We start from the raw sequence: 20,834 nt of genomic DNA, 5'->3' as shown, positions 1-20,834 counted from the left end.
TTTAAATAAGCAATTAGCTCCATGCACATAGAACTAGTTTTGGAGATGATTGAGCGCACACCTTATCTAAGTACTTAAGTCTAGGTGTATCTGCTCTAAGCTTCCAGGCAATATTTAATGAAGGCATGCACCTAATCCTGCCATTCTATAGCCTTGTACTTTTCAAGCTTATAAATTTGGAAATGCTATTAGGAAAATAGAAAATGCAAGTTACTTATGGCACTAATTCCTGCATGTGAAACATGTTCTAGGGTGCAGAACCTGCTCAAACAAGCAGACTCTGTATTTTAGATGCATTTAATGCAATAAAGAACTTCTGAATGATGCTTCCTATGATAGTTTCAGAGGGAGATGCTTTGGAATGTTGTAAGAGCTGAAGAATATTCAGCATCTGATTTTTTAGATGACATTTCTGGAGAAAGGAACTGACATGAAAGCAATGCCTTTTTCAGAAATGAAACTCAAAAGTATGTATGTCCTTTCATACAAATTATACAGGTATTGAAAATTATGTGTTAATATACAGCATTTTGTGCTACTACTGTCTCATTTTATTAACTATTTATGTATTTGCTTGTTTCTTTAGAACATGGAGGCAGGCTTTTCAGAAATGAGAAATGAGCTGCAGTCATGGGATGCTCTCTGGAGAAGAATGCAACTGGAATGCCAACAGTTGCATACAGAATTATTGAAAATCAGAGAGTATAAAGATATGCAGGAAATTCAAATAAAGTATGTATGTTGAAGACAGTATTGAACAAATACTTCTGCACTAATAACTTTTCTTACATTTGATTTAAATTAAGTCTATTTAAAAAGATACTCTGGATTCAAATGTCAGATTCTAAACAATTTTTGAATAAACATTTTCATTACCAATTATATATGATGAGATTGCAGGCAAGATGCAGGCTCTTTTAAAAGGCTTTAATGCTTCCTAGATCTTTACAAATCAATGCATTTCATTTATTTCTATTTATATGTTTACATTGCCTTTCTTTTCTCAGCATTACAACACTTTGGAAGTAGTGCGATTAAGATTCTCCCTAACCTCCTTTAAGTAAAATGTTCATCTTTTTATAGTGTATATCTAATCTACCGTAGCTGTTTGAGATTATACGAAATACTAATCTACAAGACATTTCAGGATTCTTTCTGCATGCACTTGCATTGTCCTTGATCTTCCAAGAGTGAACCTGGTTTAGGCCAAATCTTTTGGTTGGTTGTTTTTTTTTTCATCAGTGAGCAGGTATTTCACTGTTTTATGCTGAGGAGAGGATACTGTAAGGTAAAGGTTATTGAATGGTCTGCTTGTTTCATGTTTTGTTTATTTCTTATTTAAAGGCATCAATCATCTTGTGTACAACTTACTGAGCAACTAGAAAATAAAAACGCTGAGTTATTACTATTGGCACAAAGTCAAGAACACCAGCGAGAAGAGCTAAACACGGTATTTCATATTGTTAAGTACTTCCAGATCTTAACTGCGATATGGGATTTTAAAAAGCAAGCAGAGTACTGACCTTGGGTATGTTCATATGCAGAAGAGAGCAGGAGGATAAACTGGCTTTAGGAGAGTATGAAGTTTTCATATATGAAAAAGTTTTCATATATGGTTGCATTTCTGGAGGTAGTTGCATAGCTGTAATTCTGTGCACTAACAACAGAGCTAGCTACTTCATTGAAATAATGGAAGAGACCATGCCTAAGCATCACTGGGATTCAGATAATACCATGCAAGTAATAAACCCTCCAAGGCCATGAGTAATTAATAGGCTATAGGAGGTAAGTAGTAGTTTGTAGGCGGTCTCAGATGTAAGACAGGCTAACAGATCAACTGATACAGGTCACTATGGCATGTACCCACACAAGGCTAAGCTTAATCAGTCACCTGCTGCACAGTCTAGGGCAGCGCTCTTTTGTTTGAACTGTGCATCCCATTGCATTGCACATTTCAGAAGCGCTGTGTGCAAGCAGTAGTGGCATGGCACCATGGAATGGCATATGGCTTGGCAGGCAAAACCACTTTGGGAGTAGAGGATGCTCAGAACTCCTCTTACAGGCATGTTGTGGTTTTGCTGAGTAGCAATGTAAGCAGGAATACTCTAATTGGATGCAACTGACTTGGACACAGCAATTTTGGCATGATAGTCATGATCTAGCTCTTAGGTTTTCTGCATCTACATCTATTTGTTTACAATTCTATTATTTCTGTGCAGTTTGCATAAATAAAAATGAAATGCCATCTGTTACTGATTGTGTACAGTACTGTGAGGAATTATTAAAATCAGTTCAACTGTTGTGCTGGGTTTTGTAGTTTTGTTTCTTACTAATAAAACTATCAGTACTAAATTGTTGGTTATAGTAAAAAGATTATGAAAACAATCTTTGTGTTGATCCTTTGGAGAACTCTGCACAGGAGATAGTGCAGAAAGCTTGACCTTAAATTTTATATATAATGGCAGGAATAATTCTCATAAAGTGATTTACCATATATACTCTTTATTTCTAACATAGTTTCTCATTAAAGAGCCTCTAGACTGATTTATTTATATTGCTCCTAAATTAATTTAGGCTGCATTAAACTTATTTTAAACCTAAATTAACTTAGGAGCAATATAAATAAATCATACTTAGGATTATTGAATGGGTATTTCCTTCGATATTCTTTGCCATAAATTCCAATTCTTAAAATTAACATTATTTTTATTACATTCTATTTAAATGTTAATTTCAATGCCTTGTATTTCATTCATTTCTAATACTAAATAAGCAAATGAAAGCACAAGAGAAGGGTTGAAAAAAGGTGTAAAAATAAATAAAGTTATGTGCACTGATTCATTAAGACATTTTATTATATGATCTCAAAAATCTCTGATTCAGTTAGAAGAGTTGGTGTCTTGGAAGCAACAGCAAAAAAGTCACTGATAGGTAGCAAGTGATGCAATCATATTTACTGCACAACATTTTTTCTTTTTGAAACATATTTGCTACAGATAAGAAACCATGTTTATCGAGAGGAGCAGTCCCATTGCTCTGAGCAGGAAAGAATGAAGACAGAAATCTCTGACCTGACAGAAGAGCTTCATCAGAAGGAGATCACTATAGCAACTATCATGGAGAAAGCTAGTCTTCTGGAAAGACAGTTAAAAATGGAGTTAGAGATAAAAGACAAATTGTTAGCAAAACAACAGGTATGCAAGCAGGCAAAACCAGCCTAGATCATTTTACTCCACGCTGTTGATAATGACATACATTTTCAGTGAAAAAAGGCATTACATTTCTTGCTCTAGTTTTCATCAGCAGTGCTGTAATATCTGTGAAGCATTACTAAAGCAGCCAAAATGATACTGGAACCAGAAAGCACCAGTAAATGTCAACTGTACATCTGAATTGCAATTCATTCTGACCATCAAATGCATTTACCATTTTAACATGCAAAAGATCTTGAAAACTTCCAGTTTGTTGTTATTATATGTGCTTTATCATTAGAACCATTTATTAGATTATCTAGAAAGTTTCCTAAGTTTTCAGGTTTTTTAAAGCTTTTTGAGGAGTGATAGAAATCTGCTTAGAAAATTCTGGTAATTTTAAAGCTGAAAACTGTAAGATACCAGTGTTTTAATGGCAAATTTCAGTTTTAAAAACAGATATGTTATATTCATTACTTAGTTTTGTAAACCGAAAGAACCTTCATATTTAGAGGTTTCTGCGTATCTCCATACTTTCTGAGAGGGTCACTGCATATTGAAAATAGTGCTTAATGTAATACTTTACTTCTGACAATAGGAAAATTTGTGTTTGGGAAAATGAGAGATATCTCCTACTGTGTGGCACTCTTTATCAGGCCATATTCCCTACTGTATCACTAAAAGAGTGGATGTCGTTCCTAGGCTTCATGGCTATGATTTCATCCAGTTTCAGTGGCCTGCAAAGTCTGTCCCTCTTTGTATCTTGCAACTGCATGTGAACTCCTTTTTTTTCCTAAGTGATTACTTCTTTCAAAAAAGGTAAATAAAATCAGAGGCATTGCATTTGTATATCTTTTATAGATGGTTTAAGATGTCTTTCTGCTTTAGTCTTGCTGTATTTTAAAAAAATTATTATAGTTAGTTTCATAATTCTTTATGTATATTTTGTAAAATTAAACTTACATATATCTATACTCATTGTTATTTCAAGTTAACAGTAATATTCTTGTATTTAACTAAGAATTGAATCTTTTACTAGTTGTTGGATTTCCAATACAAAGTTATCAAATCTGAAAACATACATCTAAAAGAGATGGTGGAAAACCAGGAGTGTAAAAGTTGCACGGTAATTTTTTTTAATCTATGTAATATGCAGAACAGTTACTTATATTTATTGTAAATGTAGATTGAGATCATGGCAGATTTAGAGATTTCTGGCTTGCGTAAAATAAATAAATAAAAATAAGGTGTGTGACATAATCAAAACCAAGTGATATTCACACACAGCCTGAAGATGGGTATAGCTAGGAATAATTTTGACCTTAATTGTAGTAAACCAGTAGTAAGCTAAATTTTTCAGTAACTGTCTAGACACTAAACAGTTTCTGGGAGCCTATTTTTTGTAAGTATTGTCACTTATTTCAGAATTCTTTTTATTTTTAAACAGTCATCATTCTCACAGATGCAAAACTATGTTCCTTTTCTACTATTTTACCCCTTTGTTTATATGATATTTAAATAACAGTGTAAAAAACTGAGACATTTTGCCCCCCTCAGGTTATTTTCAGAGTTTAGTATTGATTTCTCTCCAAACAGGGGATATTTAAAGTTTAATTCATAAAAAGTGTGCCATAATATCACGTAGAACTATAGTTTATAAAGATATCATAAATGTTATAGATGCAGCCTTCCACAAAAACATCGCCTGCTTACAGAACATCTGTAGTTATTGTATCTATCACTAGAAAAAAACGCTGGAATGTTGCTTGTAAATACTGCTGTAAATATATCTTTGGGGCATATGTAGCCTGTTAATTGTCTTACTGTAGACTGACAAATGCATCAAAGAATGTCACATTTTTCCACACCCTTAAAATAGCATATATGTCTTATCAGTGATGCATTACCTATACGTACATATACACTACGATGGATATATATATGTGTATATATGATATATTAATGTGGAAACATAGATGGATGTGTGTATGCGTGTCTAGCTCTTCTCTACAGAGATATTCTTTATGAAGACTGAGAAGAGCTGTCTAACAAGAATCCTTGTAGATATCATCTGTTTGTTAATTTTTAACAGTAAAATCCAATTACTAGATATATCAAGGTCACTACAGATATCATTGTGTTTGCAGACTTAATAATTCTTTCCTACTTTACTAGTGTATTATGAGGATCTAAACATTAAAGATTGAGAGGTATTTGATATTAAGATTGCAGGGACTGGAGAGATTTTTACGGATGTGTTCGTACAGTACAGTAGAGCACTACACAGACCCCTCAAACTAGTGCCAGCCTATGTCAGTATGGTGTAATGCATCATCAGGAAGGGTTACTTGTTTAGATTACAAAAGCAACGTAGCTGTGCCAGCTTAGTTGTGGGGTTCATGCCATTATAACTGTACTGCTGATTCTAGAGCTATTAGTGGTAGGGTGACTTAGGACTCTCCTTCTCCCTCTGTTCTGTCACTCCTCTCCACTTGGGAGACATAGCTGAGCCCCTGCCCCCTATCCTTGCACAAAATATTAAATTTTCTTATACTTTCTGGCACTTCCATGCCAGCTTAAAAACTAAAACTAGCTAAGCAAGGCAAGGTTTATAGGAAGAGAAGACATCAGAACAGTTAGTGCAAGGAATAGACAAGCTTTCAGGTGCAGCAGCCCAGTTGTGCTAGCAGTAGACTAAGAACCAAATCCTTAATACTCATGAGTTACTAGGTTCCAAAAGAGTAAGGTATATCTAGAAATATATGAAAGCACAACTTAATAAAATGTATGGGGGTTTAGTCTTTTGTGTGTAATATGATAAATCTTTTGAGAATTTTCTGTTGATGACAGTCCACTGTCATTGCAAATATCTTTACACAATGCAGTGCAGTATTCTGCAGAGGTCGTTCCAAATTAGCTAGCTCAGGTGTGCAGCATAGGCTTTATGGAATAAGTGATAGGACATAAAAGGAACGGGGTATCCTGGCTAGTCAACTTCCAGAGCTAATCTCCAGCTTCCCCTCTTCGTATCCTAGTGGATGGGCCTCTCTAGCCTCTGGTCGCAGTGCACATGTTGCTTGCACTTTCAGTATTTTGATGTGTATAGCATGTGGGCTAACCCACCTGAGAAGCAGAGTTTAGTAACACAGATGCACAACTCTGTGCTAATGTGGCTTTACTTTACCACTTCTGAAACTGAAGGTGACTGTATCTTGACACAGATATTAAATTGTGCCTGTAGACATACCCTGTATGTACTATAGTAATGAACTTCTATAATTTTTCTTGGGTTTTTTGGTGGAATTGTTACTGGAGGGAGCAATACAGTCTGCAGCTATAGCTGTTATGGTTGCTTTTATGTCCTAAGTTTTACAAAGCAAGCGATGAATTTACAACAATAATATTTTGAATGCATGTTTGTTGAGAAATTTTAATTTGTTTTATTGTGTTATAGAGGCTGTTATCCCTTCTTTTCCATTTATCTACAGCTTTTTTCTGGAGGCAATTCTCTTGGTTTGCTATAAGTGCTGCATGATTATATATGGTAGCTAGGTCTTTCTTTAGCATAGAACATTGTTTTGTGTTTGCTTGTTAGAAATACTAACATCCATTTATTGTGGAAAAAATAACTATTTAATGATGGTTTTATCTCCTTTCACAGAGTATAGATTTATCTAACAAAGAACATGGAAATTTTACAGCTTCCATTCACAAACTGGAACATGATAATGTAAGATTACAAAATAGTCTGGTTAAACTACAAAATGACACAGAAACATCAATACTGGGTCACGTGGATATATATGGAGAAACAGAGCACAGCTACCAAACCCATTCAAAGATGCAAGAAAAAGAAGAGAGGTAATATTTAGATTGTACACATATATGAAACTTCCTGTAAGTTTTTTGGAAGCATCTAACTGGGCCAAACTGTTAAGTTTTGTTTCTGGTTCTGTTCATTCAGAACTCCCACCAACTTATATATCAGACCTAGTTAGTATATTTTTAAGAATTTCCTACATTTTTTTGGGTGGCTAACTGAATTTGGCAATAAATGGAGTCCCAGAAATGTTTGATCGTTATTTTAACATTTGTTACATGAAACAACTTAAAAAACTTTTTATGTGCTGCATAAGTTATTCTTAGTTCCAGGTTTTGCAAAACAGGACAGAATGTATTTTTACTGCCAAATAAAAACAAAACAAGGAAAGGATATAAAAACCAACACGAGAGGTAAACTGCTCCACAGGAGGTTATCTTAATAAGCAGTTTGAACTACAACCCCTGCTGAAAAGCTTTGTGTCCCACCAGTTTCATTTGTTGGAAGTTTCATTAAATGTATTTTAATGCCTTGTCTAGTTTTGGTGTTCTTGGGTGACCTGATTTTTAAAAGAAACATAATTTCAGATGCCTTGAATAAATCATTACTACAATAAACTCCTTGTTAGGGAAAAATAATGAGACTTAAGAATACTCAGACTCGTAGAAAACATTGTAGTGATGACTTCCTTCTTATTTCCCTGTATTCAGTGTAACACTGAATTGCCTTCAAACACGTTACAATCATGGCGTTGTGGTAATGAAAAGAAAATTAAACTCCCTGCTAAACACTATTTCACAACACAGGAGAGTAAAAATTAATAGGAAGATAAATATTTTGATCATCTATAATAAAGAACTGAAATGATAGCACTAATGTGAAACAGTTCTGTGAAGCAAAGTTTAAGTAATTGGAGCCAAAATTGTACAGGTCAAGAATTCAAGCTCATACATTCAGTCTTTGGCAAAATTTAAAGTGATTTACTTTCTGCAAAATAGAAAGGCATCCCATTATATGTAGCTACATTCTTGCCTAAAATTTCCTTTTAAATATGTTTAGTGTTAGAGGTAGTATTCATGTGTATGCAAGTATATATATTATATATATGTATGTACATATGTATATGCATATATATAATACACACATACACATAGATATATATATATATGGAAGTGGCAGGTATGGCTGTTTTCCTACTAAGTTTCAAATGATGTTGAAGGTGTTGCTGAAACAGATATTTACAAACCAAGATACAGACTATTCTGCACCTGTAGGTCTCATAATTTCACCAAATATTGGTCAGCACAATTTTTGCTCATGCTTCCACTCTTCTCAAGTGAGAAAAAGTAAGTTTTTTTTCCCATTTTCTCAGGAATTACACTTGCTATACATGAGGAACTGTGAAATTTCATTCATGAGAATGTAAGTGTATGTGACAATAGAACTATGCAGGTAATTTGCAGGATTTTGATTTCATAGCCATTGAAGACCAATGTTAAACCAACACTGGGAGAGAGAAACCTGGGAGAGCTAACCTTTCTCACAACAGAAATCTCAACCACACTACTGAATACAATTTAAATTATTATTCTAATTAATCTGATGAAACATATATTGAGCCTGGTTTTCAGGATCTAAAACATGCATTTGATTTCCTAAATGAAAAGTTATTTAGCTAAATAAATACATATACAGATTTCAAAAAAATCTGCAAATTCCATGTGTACTGTGTATACACATCAGCCATCTTTTTAAAATTGGGCCCTCTCTATACTGTCAGTTCTCTGTTCCCAAAGAGGGAACTACCTCAAGATTTTCTCAAAAACTAAAATTAAATTTTCAACCATCAAATGTATGCACATAAACCAGGCAATTGATGTTGGTTGAGTTAAACTCTGGGGTATGTTTTGTTTTATTGTGAGCATATACCATGTTATTTCTGTTTTAATTTGCAGTTCTGTTTCCATGGTAATTATGGCATTGGAGAAAGGGCAAAAAGACTTTTTTTACATAGTAGAAAAATAGAAAACATGGTGTTTGTGCAAGGGGGGTGGTGTTTGTGTTTAAAATAGTAATTTTCAGAAGCTGTACATTTTGTTTTTCCTATTTGCGTTCAGAAACCTAGAAAGGTTTGCACGATGAAAAAAAAATTCTTCAACTAAGTATATTCTATAATATTTTTCAGGCATGTCTCATGGTAAGTACTAGAATCCTAGGCATGGGCACAGTCATTAGTTAGATAGGAGACCTCTAGAGAAAATAGAGGAAATTACAGGAAGTTATATTGGTGATTTAGAAAGAGGCATGATTTCTTCTTTCTTGCAGTATACACTGAATTTCTAAATATTACAAATTAAGATATGCAGGAGTGGCATCTTTTTGCTAAAAAAAGACTGTGGCCACATCCTACCTATAGCCACTTTAATTACTGTTCTCATATATGGTAATTGACTTACTTCTAATTGCCATTTACATAAGCATTCCCCACCTTCAAGATTTCAATCCTTTATTTAGACCTTGGCCACATACAGTTGATTTAAATTTTGGCATGGTTGAAGAGGGCTTTCTCTGATGAAGCTGATGTGTTTACCCTGTTTCTTCCAAAATTAAAACATGCATGTGAGTTCCCAAATGAAAGGCTACTTATTTACCATAAAAATATACACAAAAGAGGTAACTGATCAAGCCAAAGTCCACTTTCATCATGTGGCAAAAGTGAGAGGTAAAGGCTAGGACTGAATGCCTAATAAGGTAGCTGGGGACCTCTTAAAGGATCTGTGTTGGCAGATCTTAAGGAGGTTTTCACTACCCTTTGGAGGTCACACACTCTTAGTCATACTCACCACTGTATCAGTTATTGCAATAGATATAGTGGAAGCAGTGAAAACAATCTCTTCAGGAAAATACTTTTTATCCATTTTTAAAATCAAGCTAGCAGTTATACTTGCAAGGTAAAAGCAACAAGATGAATTCTGAAGACATTCTGGTCATTAAAGACCTGTTGTTTTCTTTCTCAAGACTAGGTACATCAACCAGCACAAGCTGTGTAAGGAATTTGTTTTGCAGCACTGAAGTCATTAATTGCATAGGGACCAGGCTGATTTTATATGACAGTCTGGAAAAATCGATCCTGTTTATATAAATTCCCTTTGCAAGGACATTGTTGTTTCACTTCTTGTCCCATATGTTGCCATGTCAACAGTGATATTATTTTTGTGAAGTATGTGTATATGTTAAACACTCTATGACAGTAAACCCACTGAAAGCGTAAGTTACTCAACTGCAGTTCTAGTGTATTTGCATTGCCAATGTTAACAAATGGACAGTTTTTTACAGATTTGCAGATATTTGCCTACCTTTACATTTGTATTCAAAGTAGAACTCTGTTCTTAGATATTATTTTGCACTGAACTGGCAGAAATTTAAACCCCAACTGTGAAATCTGTCTGAAGTGAAGGCATAGTATCCATATCAAAGCTCTTAAATGCAGGCATCATGTCTTTCCAAGATAGCAAACAGCCCCTGCAATCCTATGGATTACAGTAGGAAGTGGAGTTCCTTTAAAAAATCAGTCCTTTTTTGGGGGGTATCTGTTTTTAATATCTAAGAGATACCATAACTGTAGGCACTCAAGTCTGAAAATTCTGGTCTTAGCGAAGTAAGCTATAACATAACAGTAATAAATGTTATTAAATACATAGAGAAGCAGTTCTGGGGGAAAAAAAGAACACAGATCACATAGACTTTACTGTGGGTTTACAGAGGAAATTACTTCCAAAAAGGTCAGAACACAAGATGAAAAAAAAAATCTGTCATTTTATTATTCATGCCATCTATCTTCAATTGTGGCAGTTTTTTTCACTGTGCCCTTCATCCAAACAATAGATGGAATGGACTTTAAAATAGAGGAAAAAAAAGAAAAAAGGTATTCTCCTGTGCCCAAAGAGCAGAGTGTATTTATTTAAAGAAAAGCATGAAAGAAAGGAGAAAACTCTGCCCCCATAAAGGTAAACATTTTAGGTGATTTAGAAAACTGGAAGGTTTGGTGAATATTCTCAGAGAGGGGTTTTTAGAATGCATAATAATAATATTAAAGTAATAATAATATTATAGCATCATGCCTACAATTTGCTTTCCTGTAGCATTCAGAGTATCTTAATCACTACTTCTTTCATAAGCAGAGAAAAATATGTTCTTCATTAGTTCTCTGAGTTGTTCTGCACAGTCCATTTATGGAGTACTCAGTTTCATGTACAAGCAGGGTCCATTAAGACTGCACAGCCACCCTCTCCCAACAGCAAATATTTAAATTAAGATTAGAAAATGATGGTGTGATCTTCTGCAGAAAACACTGTCCTTTCCTTGTGCTTGGCAAATTATTCTTTTTTATTTAAAAAAAAAAAAAAAAGCTGTTTTCCTTGGATCTGAGCAGCACTGCATACTCCTGAATATTTATAATAATTATATTTTAGTGGCAGAGAACTTGATCTTTAAAAGCTTTTTTAGCTGCATTTCAAATTAGTAAAGTGTTTTAGGACATTTGCAATGATAGGATCTTTTCAAACAGATATCACGTTTGAGTATAGTAGTTACCTCTCAAGACTAAAATTTCAATTTTATCATAAGCACAGACCTCAGTACAATGGAAATTTTTACCTCAGTCAGAAATATTGTAACAGAAATGTAAAAAAATCTGAAATAATTTAAATTTTTTTGCATGTTTTCGTATATAATACAAGTAAAGATGCAATTGAAAATTAGTCTAATTCAGCAGACATCTGAGCAAGCTAGTCTCAAAATTCTGTGCTCTTATCAATATGGTTTCAGAATTGTTCAGTTAACTGTCAGGAAAAGAAGATATTTTGATTGGGAGGAAAATAGGTTTCTTTTTTTTCAAGTTGCTTTTAACCATAATAGGTTTTGCTTTACAGAACTACAAATGAATACAAAGATATGCTTTCACATCCATTCTGATCACTGTAAGTGTGATACAAGAGTTATGGAACATCATAATAAAATACTTTAAAATTCTTTTGTAAGCTTGAAGATTTCACTTATTGTTACAGAAGCATGTTCTTGTACAATTTTTAAAAGTGTATTTTAAAAATTTCTTTATTTCTTATCTTAATCTCCAACATGTTATCATTAAATCAGTGGCAAAATTAGTATTGCAGTAAAAGTGCAGAATCAAAGATTTCCTGTACTATTTTTTCATTTAACTTATTTAAACATTTATTCTAAATTCTATCTATTTGAACACAGTTGTTTAAGGTGATATTAGGTCAAAATTGACTAATTATCCAACCACTAATAACAGTTTTTGTCTGCCATCTCACTTTACGCTTTTGTATTTCATTCCCTCTATTTGTATGGCTAAATTCACTCCAGGTCCTATCATAGTGTAAGTTATAAAGACATGGCTGAAGAGTGCTTACATAGCTTCTTCCACTGAAAAGCTAAAGGGATGATAAACTTTGGCAAAGAATGGGTAACAAACACTTAAGGAGTATTGGAATCTTCAATACCTGAAGCAAACTTGTGTTTTAGCTCTTGTCCTGCCACAATTATATGGCAACGTTACTCAACTTAAGCTCCAGTGAAAGGGTTTACATTAGTGTGATTTAAGTCACAGCTGAAGCAGACAGAGAATGCATACTCACATGTTTAGAGTAACTCAGGTGGAAAGTTGCTAAATTGCTGCAACTTGGTAATGCTTAATCTTATGCCCATAACTTCATGCATGAAGCAGTTTGAACAGCTAAGTAATCAAAATTGCACAAACAAATAAAATTTAAAAAAACCTTGGCTTTGCTGTGATAGCTTCGAGTTTTAACTAGTTTTCATACTTTGATTTTTTTTTCTTCTTTTAGAACTTTGCAAAAGAAGGATGCATGGGAAATGGAACGTCAACAGACTGCTATGTTCACAGCCAATGGATACCACAGAAACTGTAGTCCTGCTTTGTATGACCAAGGCAATATCACTGGTTCAAAAAGTGATAGCACTTTATCTTCTCATACACTTCACAGAGGTCATGAAAACCAAATAGTTTATAAATCTCCATCACCACCAACGGGGAATCCTTTGGGCTTTGGTGGGCTGTTTCCTGAAGAGGGCAGAACAGGAAGCTTACTGAGCCCTGCTTACAATGCAGAAGAAATCAAATTATCAGTAAGTAACTATTTTCCTATAACACAAATATTCTCAAAAATCCATCTGTGGACCAAATGCAGCCTTGGGGGAGCCAAAAATTAGATCACCCCTATTGTCATATTATTTATACAGTGCCAGCCCAGCAAAAATGGAAATACCTTATCCTAACATAAATGCAGTTTTTCTGGAGATTAAACATCCCCTACTGGGCCATACCTCTGTTCTAATAACGATGGTGATAATTACCTGCCATTATGTGACTGTGAGAGAGATTTCCACATTTGAGCTCATTGCTTTCTATATTGGGGCACTCTGCTTCATATTGCCTTCTGTAAGGGCACTCTGCTTTAAGTGTATTTCCATAATGCCTGCAAACTTACTGTCTTAAGTGCTGTTAGACAAATCAAGTTTCTGCAGCATTCGATTAAGGGATAAAATTAGAGGAATTGTGGCAACTATTTTTTATGTGTTACCTATTGTATTTGAAAAGGAACAGAAATTATAACTGCTGTAATCCTGATTTTTCTTGAAATGAAAGAGTAATAGTGCAGCATTCTTTCTTTCAGTATTCATAAACTGAAGATTACCAACCTCCATGACAAGTGGGATAAATCCCACTTTGCCTAGGGCAACTTAGGAAAAACTTTCCATAATTCTTTGCCTTTAGACCTCTGTTTAAATTTCAGCTTTATCCTCTTCCTTAGTATCTTCTCTTCTTCCTTAGGCCTCCACTACAGGCCACTATTTTTTTCCACTTGAAAACTTAGCACCTATTTTCCAGACCTCAAACCATGCAACCACAGCATCATTAAATAATGGAACTAACAGATGAGTAAGGAATGGGCTGTAGCCATCTCTCTGTCCAGCTGTGATACGTACATCTTTGTACCCAGGAGATCCTGAACTGCAGGTGTGTGGCTGAGCCTCTAGAGAGAGAATACTTTAGCATTTACTGGGGGGAACCTATAGGCAATTTTCTTGCCACTTGTCACCTTAAGTAGGAGCAAAGAGGCACCATGACACCAACAATCATCTCCAAGCAGTTTGTGGTTGTCTTACCCCAGTTCTGCTGTCCACTTCAGAAATGGACACACATTGTTTTCTATCAGAGATGTGGCTGCTGGAAGACCGTCTCCATGTTCTAGAATCTCACTGAAGATAAGGAGCACAGTAGTGATAGTCTGCCTGGGAAGCTGGGACTGCAGTGCAGCCCTTCACTGACTGGTCCCAGCAGCTGCATCCCAGTAGTCAGAGAACAGCGAGAACCACATAGTCCTGGGTGTTTGACCTCACTTCCATTTTTATATTCTTATGCTTCACAGGCATTTTAAGTAAATGGCTTTTGGTTTCTCATGTCTTGGGAGTTTTCCTCTTTAAACTGCTAATTGCGAAAAGAATTGTCTGGCCTTTTTCAGGAGAGTCTGATAAACACCAATCCTCCTCCTCTCTTCTGTCGGAAGTGTCAGACAGAGACAGCAGACCACAAAGCTTCTGTTTCTAGCCAGCCCAGGGAAAATGCCCATTCTGAGACACTTCTGCAAGCTGCAGGGAAACTATTTCCCAGCTGGCACTCAGGACAGGGTCAATGCCAAGGCAGTTGACTAGATTATAAGGAAAACACTTTCCAGCTGGTGTGTGGGCAAAGTATGTAATGAAACTATTAAGCAAGGGATATTTCTTGTACAGAGTCTAAGTCCAAATCAGTGGCATTGAAGCAGGTACAAGTTCAGAAGATTGCCAAAATTAAATCATCACTCACACTGACATTGGATACCACAGCATTAGTGCAGAGATGATTCAATGGTCTGTTACGCTAGAGTTCTGTGTTCAAATGGAAAGCCATTGCATCAAGGAGAAAGAGGAAAAAAACATACAATGTGTTGTAAACCAGAGGTCTTTGACAGAGTTTTCAGGACTGATATTTCACCTAAGTGAAATCTCCAGTATGTTCAAAAATTCTGAAGATGTTTTAAGGGACCATTTTTCTGAAGAATATTCGTAGCACCAACTGAAAACATCAGAATTGTAGGTGATGTCCTGAGACCTACCAAAATTACTGTGTTGGTATTTAGGGGAGAAAGAAAACAGTCTCTAGGGCTTTAGACAAAGACTTACATCTCTCATCCCAGTACAGACTCTTCAGGCAACCTTAGTAAATGTTCCACTGGAACCTCTGTCCCTTCACATTCTTACTTAGAGGTTACATGTGTAAAGAAAGTTGCTCTTGCCTTAGGGTAAACTAGAGGCTCAGCTGGGATTCACTGGAAATTCCCATAACCCCAAAAATTCTTGTTTCAAGGCTTTCCAAATCTAGAGAAATACTTTTTCTCTGAACAGTAATTCAGGCTGTTCTCTCTTTCTGAAATGGAACAACTTCAGAAAATGGTTTCCTGATCTGTTGCCAGTCTCTGGGAAGACTATTCCATAGAGCAGTCCAGTGTCCAGCTTCAGAAAAATAAACAAACAAACAAACAAACAAATAATCCAATAAGATTAGTTGCAGCTTCAGAATAGTCCATTTCTACACAATTTCTGCATTTCAGCTGGAGCAAGCAGTTATGTACATCGTGCTTCCCAATCTGGATCTTTAACTTTTAGTCACAAGCACCTTCTCATGTTTCTCTTCAGATGATGGACAGACATTGTCTGTTCTTGCTTTCAAGCCTGGGAAAGACATGAAAGATTTAAGCTGCAGCAAGGAAAATGTAAATTAGGCATTAGGAAACCTTCTAACATTAAGGATGGGAAATTGCTTAATAAATAGATTGCAATGGGAAGTTGTGGAAATTCTACCAGTGGACATTATGAGGAATGATTTTGACAGTCTTGATGCTACCTTGAGGCGTCTGTAATCCATGCCTCTCACTCTGCCGTATTACTATTACCTAGCTGATTAGGTACTTAGGCCCTCTGAAAGCCTTCCTATATTGCTTGGCAATTTCCTATGCATCTCAGTTTTGATTTTCTTATATGAGCAGAAGCATGTTGAAGAAGGGCATCTGTACCTGCTGCCTAAGATGTATTGCAGTGTAGAGTTAGAGGAAAGTACTCCCAAAAGCCCCCAAATTTAGTCACAGAGAGACTCAAATTAGCCAGACCAATTTCTAGTCTTGGTGTTACAAGAACTTTCCTGGAAAGAAGAAGGGGCTAAACATGAGAAGACTTTAACACTCTGGAATTTGACCACTTATTGTTTGACCACTATATGTTAAAATATCCCAAGTGTTAAGGTTTTCTTGCTGCCTTGCTGAAGGTGCATCCAAGGATGCTGGGACAACTCATGGGGCAAGAAAAAGATTAACACTACGCAAATTAATTAGGCAGTCTGTGAGAGAGAATAGACTTAGCTTCCTGAAGTGCTTCTCCCTAGCAATCCAGAGTTAATTCATAAGCACTTTGGGTAGTTCTTGCTTAAGGAGAAGACATCTTGCTTAAGGAGAAGACATCTTTAGCACATATTTCATATGTGCTAGATAAGCATCTCTATCAGGTGCACTCCTTCATTTCCAGCAAATAATGAGGCAGAAAGGTGATTCTCATTACTGGAATACAACAAAAAGAAATATGGGATCAGCTGACAGTGTAGAAATGAAAAAGTAGAGTCTTTGTTGCCTAACCACCCAAACAAGTTAGGTTAGAAATGAACCCATTTCTATCCAGCTCCAGTTAGAAAACCAAAAGACATAAAAGAAGTGTTATCTGAGGAAAAGAAATTCAAAACTAGGGACCACGAATCTCATCTGAGACATGGATTGAAGCAGTTTCTTTATGGTTTTTCTTCCTCAGGCACTGAAAGTAAAGACAATAAAGAACATAGTGAAAGAACAGACCAGAGGCTTGGAAAGCAAAGCTTAGTTGCTAGCAAGAAATGTTGCCTTTTAGACCTGTTTAGATATAACCTTCTCTCAAAGCACATAAAAACCAGTGCATTAGGGACCTATCTAAAAAGATAGCGATGTCTGACTCTCAGGTAAGGAGCTGTAGGGAACCATGATTTGCTTATTCTAAGTGATATACATTCTTCACTCAACTCTGAGGAAATTCAGAAGTGTCTCATTTGGAGTTTACAGTCTATTTCAAGAAAAAAACACATCAAAGTAAGTACCAGTTGAAGCAAAGGACACTAGCATTTTAGGAAGATAACTTGATCATGAGGCCAGTACGTTTCTAATGACAAGTCAGCAATTGTAAACATTGTTATAATGAATCTCTGAGAATTTCTTATAACTTGATATAACACTTCTGAAGACTAGCACTTGTGTAAATCCACTGTCCATATGGAAAAGGCCGACCTGACTTTTTTTTCTGTAGGTGATGACACCTATTAAATTTGTATTTCAGATTCACATTTTCCCAGTTTCTTACATTTCTCACTGAAAGTATTTTATTTGCTCAGTATTGAATCAGTGATTTCAGAGCTGGTATTCAGTAAACAAAACACATGGTGATTCTTCAAGTAAAGCCTCCAAATCCAATGTCTTCTTCATAATACAAAAGCCACCTTGTTCAAAATAGTACTGCCAACTCTATCTCTGAATCCAAATATCACAAGGAGATATATTTGTGATCTAGCCCATGAAGGCATACATGTGCATGTAGCCATGGCATTCAAAATCTTAGGAACAACTATTCATATGAAAACAATAATTATTTACGGATGAGAAATCATGCATGTGTTCATGAGGAAAACCAGAAGGCAGGTGATCTCCATCCAGAGTTTCTCAGCCATTGGAAGATTAACATTTTTTCTTATCCCTGCTAGTGCAGGGATTGATAAAAGAGTGTTGTGGCACAAAGTGATCCAATACCTTTGGGTTCCTTATTCCTATGTGGCAAATTAAGTCACTTTTTTTTCCCTGCCCTGTTAAAACATTAATCTGGAGGGACTGAGAAAAGGAAGGTTCTGCTTTATCTGTGAATTTCATTTTAGAAGCCCTATACATCAGAAAGCCTGTCTCACTCTAGAAGGACGGTATTACCTTCAGAATTTATTGGCAGCTACTTCTTACTTGCTGTACTTTGAAAAGTAAAGGGGTTTCCTATAGGAAATCTCTAAATTTCATCTCAAGGTCTGCTGCAAAGAGTTGGAATAGAACAGTGCTTTAAAGCATTTCTCTGGTTAGTATCTTTTGGCCTGAAAAGCTGCTCAAGGGCAGTTTTAAACCAGGCTGAAAGCGAAGACCAAATCTGCCTCTAGTTGCCATGGAAATAGGGCATACCCCATTCTGATATAATGGAGCCTACAATAAAAATTTACAGGTGTAATAGAATTGGCCTTTTCCACAAAACATTGGAATATTTAAATCATTTGAAGCCACTCCTATGTGATGTGCTCACAGATAAACTTTCCTTTTTACATTCTAATAACTCAATCAGTTATTAAAACTATTTAACATACGGTTTAATGAAGATAATAAATGTCAATCATCTTTCTCAATATATGATCATATAAAGAGAGAAAATTAACTTTCTCTTAATCAGTATTAGAGCTCCTATACTAAGTTTTTTCTCAGTCAACTGTTAAAAATTCATGTCATAAAATTGCATCTGTACAAATAAATACTGAATTTATTTTTAAAAGCATAATATCTTTAGGCAAAGAAAAATTATTTCATATTTCTTTTGATAAAGACATTCCGATTAATGCATCTTAAGTATTAGCAAAAGGAATGAACAAAAATTCCTGCTTAAAAATTTAGAATTTGTTCCAGCAAAGACTTACTCATGTCCTTTGCTTTATACAACTCTGCATCCCATGACAATCATTTTAAGACCAATTTTGGTACAGTTGCTGTCTCAGTCTACTAAATGCTTATTAAATAGAAAGAAAATTTTTCAGTGAACTACTCGCAGCCAATAAAATTTAGTACATTCTCCAAAATATCAGGGCTTGAAGTTGATAGTACTGAAATAAGCATAGGGTTTTTCTCATCCTCAGAAATCACCACATCACAGAAGCAGAGAGCTGAAACTACAGGAGGCAATCAGCAGTACCCAACACGAGTTATATTCTGTAATTCCAAAAACTAGATTATTGTCCTCCATCCTGGTCTAGATTATACAAGTGACGAACATAACCTTTAGCTGATCCAAAGATTTTGGAGGTTCTGAAGCTGCTTAATTCTGTCTAATGGGATATTAAATTTTTTAATGGCAAATCTACATCCTAATGCTCTGAATATCACAGGTATTCAAACATCATGTTCACATTTTGTCATTTAGTCTCCTGAATGCCTTTAAACATGTATGCCCAAATTCATGTTTTCTTGGTGACTTATAGCGTTATTAGCTGCTATAGGTTAAGATGTTTTTCAAATCTAAAATATGATAATGCAAACATATTGTAGTACTTGCTAGTTTTTACTAACCATGATTTTCTATTCGTTGCTCAGTGTCCCCCTGAGATGTCCTTCCTTGCAACAACAGAAAAGTTCCTTCAAGAGGAAGAGAAACATACAAGAGAGCTTGAAGAACGTTTAAATTCACACCTTGAAGAACTGCAAAGACATTCTGAAAAGACTCTAAAAAAGTATGCCAGGATACAGCAAAGTGGGCATACTTAAGCCAGTCACACAATTAAGAAAATAAAACCAAGTAATCACTCGTGAGTTTCTTAGAACTAAAATCTGCAACTAGCTGCTTAATGTATTTAGGCACATTGCCAATAGCATGTATTTCTAACACCAAGGTTTCAATAAGGTAATCATTATCCTGCAGATTTAGGTATATTACAATTTGACTCTATTACAAAATATCATACTCTAAACATATTCTAAAATATACAGGTTGGTTTTGCATAGTTAAATTGTGTGCAGCAGAGACCTTGTTGCAGCACTGTAAATTAAGTAAGATACTTTCAATTCTGTGATGTACAGAGGGCTAATAAATGGAATTATTCCCTTGAAAATATTATCAGCCAAGAGAAATTCTCTAGATTGCACAGAACAAGAATAATAGGGGCCGTTAGCCATGTCATAGCTCCTAGCATAAAGAGCTTATCTATGCTCTGGTTATTTTTGGCTATAGAAATAGCCCTTGGGACTCTTGAAATGGGAAGTTTGAGCTCTTTCTTTCTTATGCTCTAAGCAATGCAGGTCCATGAGAGGAACATGAATAGACAAAGCACATATTTTGAAGCCACCCATATTGCCCCTTTTACCAGACCTACAGACCTCACCTGGGGTAGAGCCTGATCTCAGGTGCTTTACATGCTTTACATTAATACTTTACAATTTTTAAATCCTGTCTTCGAAAGCACCTGTTTTGATATTGATGTTTTGATACTATGTTGCCTTGTTGTTTAACTACATTGGAACAGGGAAAAACCTTTAAGTTCAGACAGCTTGTGATCAGTCTTAGGTAAGGGCCTAAATTCTTTGTATTTTTCTACACCATCGGAAAACATTATAAAACTGAGCAGAGTTAATTCATCTCCATGTGCTGAAAAACTGCAGAATGTTGAGATTCCTTTTATTTGCAATTCATACTGAATTCTATTGCTGTGCAAGCGAAACAGAAATTACAGACAGTGTTGATGAACCACCAATTTCAGTGAAAGAGATACTGAAGAACTGCTTTCCAGCACATACTGTTGCCAACTTCCTGGAAAAATCTGGATAAAAATAATACCAGACTGTCAAACAGCTCCAGTTTGTGAGTAAAAGAAGTCT

At 35.4% G+C, this 20,834-nt stretch overlaps 1 protein-coding gene across 1 annotated transcript in view; it reads left to right on the top strand.

The window, feature by feature from the left end:
• DEUP1 (deuterosome assembly protein 1) overlaps positions 1–20,282 on the top strand; it is a 45,547-nt gene extending 25,265 nt beyond the window's left edge. The window contains exons 7-13 of the mRNA XM_075050438.1: positions 587–732; positions 1,345–1,450; positions 2,997–3,194; positions 4,231–4,317; positions 6,853–7,052; positions 12,882–13,182; positions 19,557–20,282. Of these exons, the coding sequence (XP_074906539.1) occupies positions 587–732; positions 1,345–1,450; positions 2,997–3,194; positions 4,231–4,317; positions 6,853–7,052; positions 12,882–13,182; positions 19,557–19,727 (1,209 nt within the window). The 3' untranslated portion in view covers positions 19,728–20,282. The remainder of the gene's footprint in view (positions 1–586; positions 733–1,344; positions 1,451–2,996; positions 3,195–4,230; positions 4,318–6,852; positions 7,053–12,881; positions 13,183–19,556) is intronic.
• The last annotated feature ends 552 nt before the right edge of the window (positions 20,283–20,834 follow it).

The sequence above is a fragment of the Buteo buteo genome, chromosome 18 (assembly GCF_964188355.1).
Source record: "Buteo buteo chromosome 18, bButBut1.hap1.1, whole genome shotgun sequence".
In the NCBI taxonomy this organism is placed as follows: domain Eukaryota; kingdom Metazoa; phylum Chordata; class Aves; order Accipitriformes; family Accipitridae; genus Buteo; species Buteo buteo.
This window is presented reverse-complemented; position numbering and strand designations above follow the sequence as displayed.